The sequence below is a fragment of the Falco biarmicus genome, chromosome 19, assembly GCF_023638135.1.
Source record: "Falco biarmicus isolate bFalBia1 chromosome 19, bFalBia1.pri, whole genome shotgun sequence".
Taxonomy (NCBI): domain Eukaryota; kingdom Metazoa; phylum Chordata; class Aves; order Falconiformes; family Falconidae; genus Falco; species Falco biarmicus.
This window is the reverse complement of record NC_079306.1, coordinates 2,715,282-2,727,462: the sequence shown is the minus strand read 5'-3', so window position 1 is coordinate 2,727,462 and position 12,181 is coordinate 2,715,282. Positions and strand designations below refer to the sequence as shown.

At 58.9% G+C, this 12,181-nt stretch overlaps 1 protein-coding gene and 1 long non-coding RNA gene across 3 annotated transcripts; one reads left to right on the top strand and one right to left on the bottom strand.

The window, feature by feature from the left end:
- The first annotated feature begins 600 nt into the window (after nt 1-600).
- On the top strand, nt 601-6,679 carry ENSA (endosulfine alpha). Of its 2 annotated transcripts, none has more exons than XM_056321996.1 (3): nt 601-776; nt 3,662-3,787; nt 5,569-6,679. In XM_056321996.1, the coding sequence occupies exons 1-3, from the start codon at nt 720-722 to the stop codon at nt 5,737-5,739; spliced, it is 354 nt and encodes a 117-aa protein (XP_056177971.1). In that variant the 5' UTR covers nt 601-719; the 3' UTR covers nt 5,740-6,679. The 2 variants fall into 2 exon arrangements, with proteins under 2 accessions (XP_056177971.1, XP_056177972.1); XM_056321997.1 differs by lacking the exon at nt 601-776 and adding an exon at nt 1,484-2,810.
- A 1,155-nt stretch (nt 6,680-7,834) lies between these two features.
- LOC130141228 (uncharacterized) lies at nt 7,835-11,874 on the bottom strand. The gene is made up of 2 exons (XR_008819015.1): nt 11,760-11,874; nt 7,835-9,915 (listed from the first exon to the last, which is right to left on the bottom strand). It is a non-coding gene; the product is annotated as an uncharacterized LOC130141228 (long non-coding RNA).
- Between the last annotated feature and the right edge of the window lie 307 nt (nt 11,875-12,181).

The window sequence follows — 12,181 nt, the reverse complement described above, 5'->3', positions numbered from 1 at the left end:
AAAAAAAAACAACCCTCCCCGCCTTCCCCTGCCCCCAGCCTCCTGTAGTTCATGTAAATGCATTTCTCCAGCCCGAGCGTGTCCGACGTATTTCGATGTGTCCGAATAACGGGGGGCGGGAGGCGTCCCTGTCTCCCACCGATGCTGGTGGCCCTTGTGCCATGGATCTTGTGGGTGGTCCCAGCTGCTGCCCCCGAGCCCGGGGGTCTGCGGGCAGCGCCCTTTCCCGCCCCCCCCCCGTTTGGCCCGCCCCGGCGCCCATCCGCCCCCCACCCCGGTCCCACGCCTGCCGAGGGGATACTGCCGGGGGGGTCCCCGAAGCCGGGTGTCGGGGCGCCACCCCCCGGGGCCGGTGCAGTGCGGGGCCCCGGCTCCAGCCCGGCAGCTCCGGGGTGGCCCCGCCCGCGGTGGGGCGCTCGAGGGGGGCGGGGCCGCCGAGCCCTTGCCACGCCCCCCGCGCTGCTGCCTCGATTCCCATTCGCCGGTGGCCGCTCCAGCCGGAGGGTGCTGCCCCCGCCGCTCTCCCCCGCCCACCGGCAGGTGTTGATTGGTCAGGTATGATGTCACGCGGGCCGCCTCCCTATGCCCATTGGGCACAGCGCCTGTCCGTCGGGCAGCTGAGACGTTGGGGGCGGCGGCGGCCATTTTGGAGCAGAGCGCGGGGCTGCAGGGAGCGCGGGGTGCGGAGGGACCGTGGATCCCCCCCCCCCCTTCCCGCCATGGCAGCCCCGCTCGGTACCAGCGCCCGCGCGGAGGAGACTGGGCAGGAGAAACAGGTGCGGAACGGCGGGGCGGGCCCGGCCGGATCCCGTTGGCTCGTCTCTTCTGGCTGCCCTGCGGGCGGATTGGTTGTTTCTGTTGTCCGTCTGATAAATGTTGGTCCCTCATTAGCTGCGGGACTGGTGGGGGTTGGACTTCCGGCAGGGCCGGTGGGATAGCTCGGTCCCGGTGACGGGCGTGGGGGGTGCGTGGGGGCCCGTGGGATGCCGGGGGCGGGGGGGCGCTGGCAGAGAAGGCGGTTTGTGGGGCGGGGGGCAGCTGTGGGGGAGCGGCCCGGGGGACCCCGGCTGCCCCACTGCAGCGGGGTGAGGCCCGGGGGGCCGCTGCCCACCGGCGTTGGCCTCGGCCCCCGGGTGCCCGCCTCGGGCCCAGCCACCCGCCCGCCGGCGCCGGGCCGCCCGCCTGGTGCCACAGCGCGGCATGGGCCGTGGTTTCGGGCGGCTGCTGCGTCCCTGGGCCGTGGGCCCGGCCCCGCGTGGCTGCCGGGCTCGGGCAGAGCTGCCGCCGGCCGCCTCAGCGGGAGAAGCTTTTTCTGCTTCCCCGGGTTCGTGCAGCTCTTGTGGGTGGGCGCAGGAGGGAGGCGGCCGCGCTGCCTCTGGGGCTCCGGGGGCGGGTGGTGGGTGCTCTCCCGCGGTGAGGGGGGGTGTGTACTGGGACGCGCTGCTGGGGGGGCCCCACATCCGCTGGTGGGTGATGGCGATGCCGGCGTGGCGTTGGCTCCGCTGGCCGCTGTGGGAGCGGTGCCTGCCAGGTGGGCAAGCAGCGGGGTGCAGCAGCGCACCCCACGCAGTGCGTGGTGATGGGAGCCAGTGGCGCCTGCAGCTGGGCAGGGAGGAAGGAGGCTCGGCGATGCAGGACTGAAGAGAGCAGGCTGAAATGATGGAAGGGCCGTGGAGGGCCAAGCTTTGGCTCCTGCTGCCAAAGCCCCCCCTCAACCTGTGTGATACGGGGGCTGGTGGCACGCCTTGCTCTGCCGCAGGGCCAAGTGGCACATGCTGGCTGCAACTCTTATTCCTGGAGCTGTCATGGAGACAAGTAAGAAGAGCCGGGCTCCTTCGGGCCGTGTGTGGGCGAAGCCCTGCAGCATGCAGAAGCTGAAGATCGTGACGAGACTCTTGGCACCTTCCCCCGCCTTCGCTCCCCACTTCAATCCCCTAGGGACCCTCATGGATGGGGGCGTAAGGAGGAGCCTGCGCGGCTGAGGCTCCGAGTGGGATGTTCAGGGGCCTGCGCTGCTGCTCCCAGCTCCAGTTGTCCCAGTTTTGACTGTCAGGAGCTGCCATTAACTCAGGTTTGCTTTGTCTTTTTGAGGCACACCTGAGGAGCTGTTTCATGACAGCCTCTGCGCGCGCGGTCTCACAGCCTCTGCAAAGAGCTGCTCCCCTGGGTCAGCGCCAGTGGAAGATCACATTGGAAACTTCTTGTCATGCTGGCAGTGCTTTCCAGCCTGGGGGCTCGTGGGCTGCAGCTTTGCCCTTGGCTGCCTAGGAAGGAAGGAAGGAAAGTCCTGGCAGTTGAACATGTGGGGGCACGTCTTACCACTGCCAGGCTGAGCTTCAGTGCCTGGTACCTGGGGAGCCCGGGACTCCCATCCCACCCGCCTATGCACTGCACGATTGCCAGGTGCATCCTGCCAGCTTGTAGGTCCTGTCCAATGCTGAGGGCTTTCCCGCTTCACAGACGGGGCAGAGGCTCACAGCAGCAGCGTTCTGCCATGCTTATTGCCTGGAGCTTGCCGTCTCTGTAGGCTGGGAGCAGTTCAGGGCCTCGGCACTGGAGAGAAGATGCACAAGGCATCCATTGGCTCACCTGGGCTGGCAGGGGCAGAGATGCCGCTGCCAAGTCTGCCAGCATCGTCCCTGATGGAAAGGGAACAGCAGTTAAGAACACCCCTTGCCAACATCCTGTGGAACAGCGACTCATGCTCACACAGTGGCTTGTCCCCAGGTGGCTGCTGGTGGAGGTGGCCAGTGTGATGTGTTCCTGTTGGAGCTGGGCTGGTGGGCAGCCACAACTCTGCCATGCTGCAGGTGAGGCTCTGCAGGCCCTGCTGGAACCCTCACTCCTTCCTGCCCCAGACCAAAGCTCCTGTCCCCAGGCCTGCAGCCCTTCCCTGGAGGAGGGAGTGCACCTCCATGAAGAGAGGCTGGTGGCTGGAGAGCAGATCCCAAGCCTGGGAACCCAGCCTCAGCATCGTTGCTCAGGTGATGCTTTTTCAGTAGCTGTGTTGGGAGTAGGCCTTAGGGCTCCTGCAGAGGGGCCAGGTGACAACCAGGGCCTGGCACCTCCTGTTGCAATCAGTCCCAGGCTTCAAGCAGGCTAGGTGGCATCTGGGGACATCCTGAAGCTCCTGTGGCTGTGAACCGGTGCCAAAGTGCTGCTTTACTGCCTGTGCCAGTTGTCATTCCCAATAAACTGGTTCTGGAGCAGAAGGGTTTCTTCTGTCTCAGCTGTACTGCAACAGGGTGCAGCAAGGCTGAACCCTCCCAGCGCTGCTGTAGCCCATCGTGCTGGGCAGCTCTGGACTGAAATCTGTTGATGCTGGTCTCACCTGTCGCTGCTCAGGGGAAGGCACTTGTCCAGCAGCAGTTTGTGATGGTGTTTTAAGCGCAGCTGGCAAAGCCTAACGTCAGCACAAGTGCCTGCAGTGGCTGTCATCTGGGGAAGAGGCAGAGAGAGAGTCTGCCTGTTTCTATGGGTACTGGACGTGAAAGCTGTTTCTGATGGGGAAGGTGTTCATAATCTCTGAGTGTGTCCAGGTTTTCTAGGGAACCACAGCTTGCTCAGCAAGGATGGACTGTTGAATATTGTGTTACGGCATCACAGGTGTGTCTCTTTCTGTGGGGCTGAAGGGTTTTCCACCCCGCTTTTTGTTTTTTAGGACACACAAGAGAAGGAAACTGTCACTCCTGAGAAAGCAGAAGAGGCAAAACTGAAGGCCAAATACCCCAACCTAGGCCAGAAGCCTGGAGGCTCCGACTTCCTCATGAAGAGACTGCAGAAGGGGGTACTTACTTCTCAGCCATGGCTTGTCTGCATTCTCTCCTCCCTCAATGGCACAGGCAGCCAAGCTCCAACCAGGCCAGAAAAATCACACCAAAATTCCCCAGGCCAAAAAGTCAGAACCCGTGGGCCAGGCCTGTGCTGGACGTGGTGCCCAGTGGGCACAAGCCCAAAGCAAGGCTGCTGTGACCAAGCAAGGCCTTGGGCATGCTCAGAGCCCAAAAGCAGCTGCCCCTTGGGTGGTTTTGCTCTGCGTACCTCCCCCACCAGATGTTCCCACTGGGGGAACCTGGGGTCTAGAGGTGAAACAAGCATAAACCTCCTGCCTGTTGCTGTGCTCCCTGGGGTTCAATGGGCCACTGAGATGCTGTGGGTCTGAGTTTTTCTCTTTGATCTGCACTTTGCATGGGTTCTGGGCTGGTGCAAGGGGCATGGAGAATGCCAGTGAGTCGGCTGGCTGTGTCTCCATTGCTGGTACCTGTGTAAAAAGCCAGCCCTCTGACTGTGCTCCCTGGAAATGTAATTAAATCCCTCTCCGGGAGCCATCTATAGCTGCTTGGGTTTTTGCTGCTGTCTCTCCTCCTTGCAGAGGCTGGTGCAGAAAACAAATCCCTTCTGAGCTGTTGGCAGCCAGTGGCTGCATGCCTTCCCCAGCTCTGAACACACGGTGTCTCCGTGTCACGCTGCTGTCACGCTGTGTAGGGTTTGGCTCTGCTGTGTGGCTTCCCTTTCAGCTTGCACTGACAGCTGTCTGCTCTGCCTGAGCAGCCACCCCTGTGCGCTCGCTCTCACCGTTGACATGATCACCGGGACTGTTGTTTGATGTAATGGCTCCTAAAGCCAAGCACAGAAAGGAGGGTTTTTGTTTAATGGCTTGGTATTGAAGTGGTGAAGGACTTTTTGTCAGGACTCTCTGGGCCCCGCTGGCACATCGGGGTGGAACAGGATGCTTCAGAGCTCCTTGTGCCCAGCACAGCCCTGTCTGTAGCACTGGCACAAGCTCTGTGCTGGTGTTCAGCCTCTCCTGCGCAGCCGGAGGGTGTGAAGCAGCACCATGAAGGAGCACAGAGTCCCATGGTGATGAGTGTGATACAGGAACAAAATGCCCTTCAAACCCCCAGGCTGGTGGTGCTGTGCAGCAAGGAGGTGTCCTCCAGCCACGCCTTCGCAGGCATTTCTCTGAGTTCTGTTGGGAGCCTGGGCAGTGCAGGGGGAGAAAATCCTGCCTCTGGCACAACCAGGTCATCTGTTCACCAAATGGGAATAAACTGTACCAGCAGATGTCCCCTGGCTTGGCACACTCTCTGCCTGGAGGTGCCTGCTGGTGTGGCTGTGCCTGCCTTTGGCTGTCAGGGGGTTCCTGGACAGGCATCGATTCCCTGTCACGCCGAGTGTGGTGCAGGGGCAGAGCAGGACATGCCTGGTCTTTCGCCGCTATGGCGTGGCGCTTGTTGGGTAAAGTTCACTGGCTACAAACGCCCCAAGTGGGTCAAAAGTCAAAAATGCACCCTGGTGTCTTTAGTCAGGCAGCTGCTGCGGGGCAGGAGCTTCCAGCTGGGGTGGGGTGTGAGTCACTGGGCTTTGTGGGTGGCTGCTAAAGGCCTTTTGAATTGGACCAGGCTCCCTTGCTTGGATTTTTCCCTTGCGTGATGTTTCTGTGACCTGGTTTTGAGCAACCCCAGCAGCTCCTTAAAGGATCTTATTTGTGGCCAGGTGTCTCTGTCTCTGCTATGTCCCCACACTCCTGCAAATCGAAGTGACCCCAAACTCTTTTCCCTCTTCCAGCAAAAATACTTTGATTCTGGTGACTACAACATGGCCAAGGCAAAGATGAAGAACAAGCAGTTGCCAAGTGCAGGGCCAGACAAGAACCTGGTGACAGGAGACCACATCCCCACACCGCAGGACCTCCCGCAGAGAAAATCCTCACTTGTAACCAGCAAGCTGGCAGGGTAGCCTGCACTCGCAGGCTGGGTTTTTTCCTATTTTATTTTTTTTTTTTTGGCTAAATGGATTGAACTTCACTGTACCATAGGGATGGGAGCACAAGAATCCACGTAGTTATTTGAGTATTTACAGCAAACACGCACCAGAACTGAGAAGGTGAACAAGCGGTTTCAGTAGCCTGGGATGCACAGGCAGATTTGGTTGGGCTGTTCCTTTCAGCGAGTCAGTTTTCTGCCTTAATATTCATGCTGTTTAAAACCATCCTCGCTTGCAGAGCCACTGAAGCACTGCCTCCTTGCTGGGAGAGTCGAGCAGCCCTGGGAGAAGCAGGGACGTGCTCTGAGGAGTCGCTGTTTGCTTGGCACCGAGTAGGAGGGCAGAGCTCAGAGCTGTAGCATGTGAATGCTTTTCAGGCATCTGGTGTTGGCAGAGGAAAAACCAGCTGGGCAAAAGGTGTGATTCATGATCTGGAAGTTAAGTGTGTGCATTAGAGCTTCAAAGTGGAGAAATTAGCTGATAGGCAAAAAAAATTACGGGCTGTGTTGCTGGGCTGAACTGCCTGGGATCTGTCCCCTGCTTGCACAAGGCTGAGCTCCCAGGAGGGGACAGTGTGGCTGACGGCTGTGGGAGAGGGCCTGGTCAGCGTTTGAAACTGTCCCCGTGGCTTGGAGCTGTGGTGAGGTGTTTGCTGTTTCAGGTGTAGAGCCCCACCATAGCTGCATCTGAGTGTGGCTGTGATGGAGGGGTGCAGCGTGGGGCTCACAGCTGCCCCAGAGGGTTTGGGGGCAGTTTCTGTCTCCGTGGTCAGTTCTGGCCAGCGAGGCGGTCTGCTTTGCCGAGGGTGAGAGGCGGCTCCTCTCGCAGCTGCCGGGCAGGCAGCAGAGGTGCTGAGCTGAATCCCACCAGCAGCAGGGTGCTTGGGGCAGAGGAGCTCGTGGCCAAGCCACAGGCAGCCCCCTCTCTGGTCACAGGCAGCCCCCGCCTGGCGCTTGCAGAGCAGGGGCCGGCGTAGCTGGTGAGACGGATGTGAGCTGATGGAGCTGATCTCTGGAGGGAGAGAGGCAGGACTGGGAATGACCAGCCTGGAAGGGGAAAAAGGCATCCGAGACAGAGAACATGGAGAGAGGAACAGAAGCAAACCTGTGTTGACGGTCTCAGGCACCCCAAGCTTGGATTTCTTTCTTTTTTCTGTTTTTTGTTTTGGTTTTTTTTTTTTTTTTCTTCTTGCCTGTTCTTTGTTCCAGGCCTGGAAGAGAAAACAAACAAAACCTGAAAAACAAAGCAAAAATCCCCCCCCAAAGGTTGGCAAGATGGCTGCAGCCTGCAGAATGACGTGTGCACTTGGTGCATATACTGTCTGCTCCTCACGCAAAGTGGCCTCCCGTCCTGTGCAGTGGAAGGTCTCGGCATGCCTGTGCCAGGGCAGCAGTAAACCTGCCCAATTTAAGCCCAGTTTTGAAGGCATATGGACAAAAGGAAGTTGAGTGGATGGTGGGGTTTTGTGGGTTTTTTTGTTGGTTTTGGGTCTTTTTTTTTTGGTTGTGGTTTGCTTTTTTTTGGGGGGGGGGGGGGATTCCCATCAGGTCAGGAGAAACCAAGGCAGGGAGGCAATGGGCGATGCTCTGCATGGGCATGGCTTTTGCTGTGTGTTTTCGGCTGGCTGATTCAGGCTTTCCTGAGGACCTGTTTCACCCGTCACGCTTTCCTGCGGGAGTGAGGAATGCAGTGTTGTTTCCCAGGAGAGTGTTTGCCATGGGTGTGCTCAAATGCTTGTGTCTGCCTTCAGGTGGCTTGGAGCAAGCCCAGCTCCACTCATCAGGGCACTGTGGCCACAGAGGACAGTTTTCTCTTTGTGGAGTGGGCAAGGAGTGTAGCGGGGCTGGGGGCTGCCCAGTTGTCGCCACGGGTCTGTGCTTTGGTCTCTGTTATCTTTCCAGACCCTGCGTGACCTGGCTGGGGCGATGCTGTCAATGGCTGTGCAACCTCCTTGGATGTTCTGCTGTCTGTTCCAGCCATGTTGTAAATAGATATGAATCACATATATAAATATATATATAATTTTTTACATGTTCATTTCTCGTCTCTTCTAGAGTGCTATGCTTGCTTTTTGTTTTGTTAAAAAAAAAAAAAAAAAAGAAATGCAGTGAAGAATTCAAAGGGGCGTTGCAGCTTGGGAGCTGCGCCTGTGCTGAGTGGGGGCAGAGGGAGGGGACAGCTCTCAAACTACGTCTTTCCCCCGTTTTCCGGAAATGCTAGGCGTGCTTGTGCAGCAGGGGGAAGCGATTGTGGTGACAGGATGAGAACCAGCAAGAGCAAGTCCGTACAAGGGTAGTAGCCATGGAGTGGGGTTATTTCCATTCCACCCCAGAGCCAGGCAGACAGCGAGAGTGTGATGATGCTGTTCTGCCCCTCTGCCTCCCTACCTCTCACAGGAGGGGGTGCATTGGGAACTGCCCTGGATCTTGGAGGCATTTACATCCTTATCCTCTGCTGCTCATAAAATACTACCACCAGGATGAGCTGGGAGGTGCTTGATGCCCCCCAGGGTTGTTGGACTGAGCCACCAGGAGGAAAAACATGTCTAGCACCAACTATCAGGGTGTCTGAGGGACTTGTGTGGCTCAAGCAAGTATGTCAAAGTACAGCCGTGGGGTGGTGTGGAGCACAGAGGGTGAGCTCACGGGTTTTATTGAGGCGGGGAAGGCAGGTGTGGCAGTACTGCACCCTGGGGGTGGGCAGCGGGTGAGAGGGGGCATATGGAGAGACCCTAATGGGTTTTCGCAAAATTGGTGAAGGTTCCTGCCTTTTTTTCCTCTTCCTCCTTCGGGGCTTGTTTCAGTGTGGTACCCCTCTCTGTGTGCTGTGCAGGGGCTATGGAGTTGGGGGTGGGGTGGGGGGCCGTCCCCCAGCAGTGGAGCCATGGGATGTGCATGGGGCTCACCCCCAGCTACAGGGTGTAGCGAGGGCTGTCCCCAGCACTGGGCTGTGCAGGGAGCCAAGCCCTGGCAGAAGGGCTCTGGGCTCTTCATAGGGCTGTCCCCTGCCTGTGGGGTATGTGGTGGGCCGTCCCACAGCTATGGGGCCCTGGGGTGTATGTAGGGCTTGGGTGTGCATGGGGCAGGCGGGTGGAGGGGGTATATGGGGGTCATGGGGTATATCGGATGTGTGTGGGCTGGGGGGGGGGGGAACACGGGCTCTATCCTGTTGGGCAGCCACAGGGGCCAAGTGGGGCCAGTAGCCACCTTAGCTCACAGCTGAGAGACTTGAGGCGGGGAGCATGGGGGAGAGATGGTTTTTATCCTCCTGCCTTTGAAACAAATGCCCAGTGCCCTCCATGCTGTGGGGCAGGAGCTCCTGGTGCCCTCCCAGGGGTCAGGGCAGCCCCACAGTGGCTCCCTCTGTCCCATTGGCAGCCATCCCGGGGGCTGTAACTCCAGAATTTTCAGCCTTGATGTCACACGTTTCCTTTCTAGAGAGTTCAACAGCCCTGCTGATGCTGTCACCGGGGTGAGCTGCCGTTCAGACAAACACACTGACCCTCCCTGGGGCTGCCTGTAGCCTCAGCGCTGCATCTTCCCTCCCCCCCCTGCCCCACAACTGGCCGTTTCACAGCCCGTCAAGCCCATCCCACAGCAAGGCCGAGGCCACATGTTTGCACAGGGACGTGCTGTTCCAGCCTGGTGCCAAGTATGTGCCGGTGTTTGTTTGTGCTTTAAAGCTTGGCACTGCTGGGGAAATATGTGCTGGGCGCTGCCCCAAGCTGCCGGAGCAAGCCGAGCTCGCCTCTGTTATTGCTCCCTGAGCCAAGAATTCTCTTCCTGACAAGGACGCATTCCTTGGGGCCATGGGAAGGATTTTGAGGGGGCTGGGTTTTGTCTCAGTGGACCCCAGTGCAACTCAGTCATGCTCTCGCCCTGAATTGTGGGGGTGGCAGCTGGGAAGGGAGGTGGTGAGGGGGTGAAGGGACACCCAGGGTGGATGCATGTCCCTGTTTCTTGCATGATATGGGGCACGAACGCTTTGGGGTACTGTGCTCACCACAGCTTCCTCCTTTGTTGGTCCCAGCGGTGCATGGTGATGCTCACGTAGGTGACAGAGGCTTGGGTTTGCTAGAGCTTCTGTCCCCAAAAATGCTGATCAGAGGGACTGCTTCACAGTGGCAGCCCCCCATGTCCTTGTTGCCTCCTTGGAGCAGAAAGACCCATTTGAGGAGCTGTGCTGGCATTCTCTCACATCTAGCATTTTATCCCCCTATCTGGGGTTCTTCCCACCCTCCTAAATCCCAGGGCATCAGGATCGCCTGCCCTTGAGACCCTACTGTTGGGGTGGCTGGGAGCTTCCTGGGTCCCTTTTGCAGGGCTGTTAGGGGTTCAGCAGCGAGCCCACCCACCTGCATCAGGAAGGAAAACCAGAGCCCACCTCTCCCCCCCCCCCCGCTGTGGCCCCTGGTGCAGCATCTCTTGTCACGCCTCAGTTCAGTGACATGGTGTGACTTTGGCCGGGTGACTTGGGGCTGGTGACAGCTTCCCAGGTGGGGGCCAGGGCATTTCATTTGCCTTTGGGCAGAGCAGCGGTGCAGAGAGGCCCGGCAGGTGTCTCTGATGTTGCTGGCCTGGCCACCTGTGTGCCCTCAGGGCCTGCAGGGAAACCCTTTCCTGGCTTCAGGGGGGGTAATCAGGGGCGTGATTTCTGGTGGCCCCAACCCCCACTTTCCAGTGTCTTGGGTCTGGTTAGGCACAAAGAAGCTCTGAGGCTGGAGCAGGTTGGGCCGCACTGGTGCTTGGCTCTGCAGGCAGAAATCCCCCGCAGGTGAGCCCTGCAGGACGGCAGCTGCCTTTGCCCCTGTGGCGCTCTGAGCCTTTCCGAGAGGCAGGGATGGAGCAGAGCGTGGGCCCTGGGACACAGCCCCAGCAAGGTGTGCGGCAAAAGGGTGAGACCTCCTTTCCTTCCTCACTGCCTCATGGTAAAACTGTGGCATTTGCCTTTCCAGGGAGTGTCTGATGCACCTGCGTTGCCACAGATCCCTGTGGCTTCTTCCCCAGCCAAATTTTGCCCAAACTGGGGCAGATTTTGAAGGTGTCGGGGCTTGGTTCCAGGGGGTGAAGGAGGGGCCTGTGGCCTGGAAAGACCAGAATTGAGAGCTGGTGCCCCAACAATGCCAAGACTGGCAAAAGTGCCCCTGGAGTGGCCCTGGCAATTGGTGCTTGTGGAGCAGGCCTGGCCTCCCCAGGCACCGAGTAGCCCTTTCACAACTCACCTGCAGCCAAGTCCTGCCACAGCCTCGACGGGACAGGGTGCTGCCCTGCTTTGTTACGCCACAGCCCTCACGGAGCCAGTGGCTGCAAGGAAGTTTCAAGTAGTGCAAGAGATGTGAGGCAACCCACTGATGACTAGAAGAAACAGGGCAGTTCCCCACGAACATCCTGCTAAGCAAGCTGAAGTCAGAGAGGGCTTTAACCAGACAGACCCAGGTGAAATTCTGAGTGGGTGGGAAGCTGCATAAAATCACAGAATAGTTTGGGTCGGAAGGGAACATTAAAAGGTCATCTAGTCCAACCCCCTGCAGGGAGCAGGGACATCTTCAACAAGATCAGGTTGCTCAGAGCCCTGTCCAACCTGGCCTTGACTGTTTCCAGGCATGGGGCATCTACCACCTCTCTGGGCAACCTGCTCCAATGCTTCAATACCCTCGGTGTAGAAAATTTCTTCTAGTCTAGATCTTTCAGCTTAAGTGTCTTTTAGTTTAAAACCATTACCCCTTGTCCTATTGCAACAGGCCCTACTAAAAAGTCTGTCTCCATCTTTCTTATAAGCCCCCTTTAACTACTGAAAGGACACAATAAGATCCCCTCGGAGTTTTCTCTTCTCCAGGCTGAAAACCCCCAACTCTCTCAGCCTGTCCTCAGAGGTGCTCCACCCCTCTGATCATTTTTGTGGGCCTCCTCTGGGCCCGCTCCAACAGGTCCATGACCTCCCTGTGCTAAGGACTCTAGAATTGGACACATTACTGCAGAGGGGGGCTGTCTCACCAGAGCACATCAGACTCCACGCTTCCAAACAGCTCCTTTGGTGTACACCAAGGGCATCCTGGCTCCTTCCACGTGCCAAGGCTGCAGTCCTGCTGGCCACAGGCTTGCAGCCTTGCTGGGGATGCTCTGTGTTGCACAAAGCAGAAAGAAAACGGGCTGAGTCAGGGGAAGGACATGCAGCCCCTTGGGAAATGGTGCAGGCTGCGAGGGCTGCGAGGGCTGCAAGGCCGGTGCCCAGGGGGCGCCTGCTTTGCCGGGGGGAGTTGGGGCACTGCAGCACCCCGTGGTGATGGGGCGGGAGGGGGTGGCACGCCTGGGTCTGACCGGGCTGGGAGGCACAAGCAGGGCAGACACAAGGCACCGAGCAGGGCCAGGCCGGGAGAGGCGGCGTGTGCAGCGGGGCCGGGGGTGCCCGGTGTGGG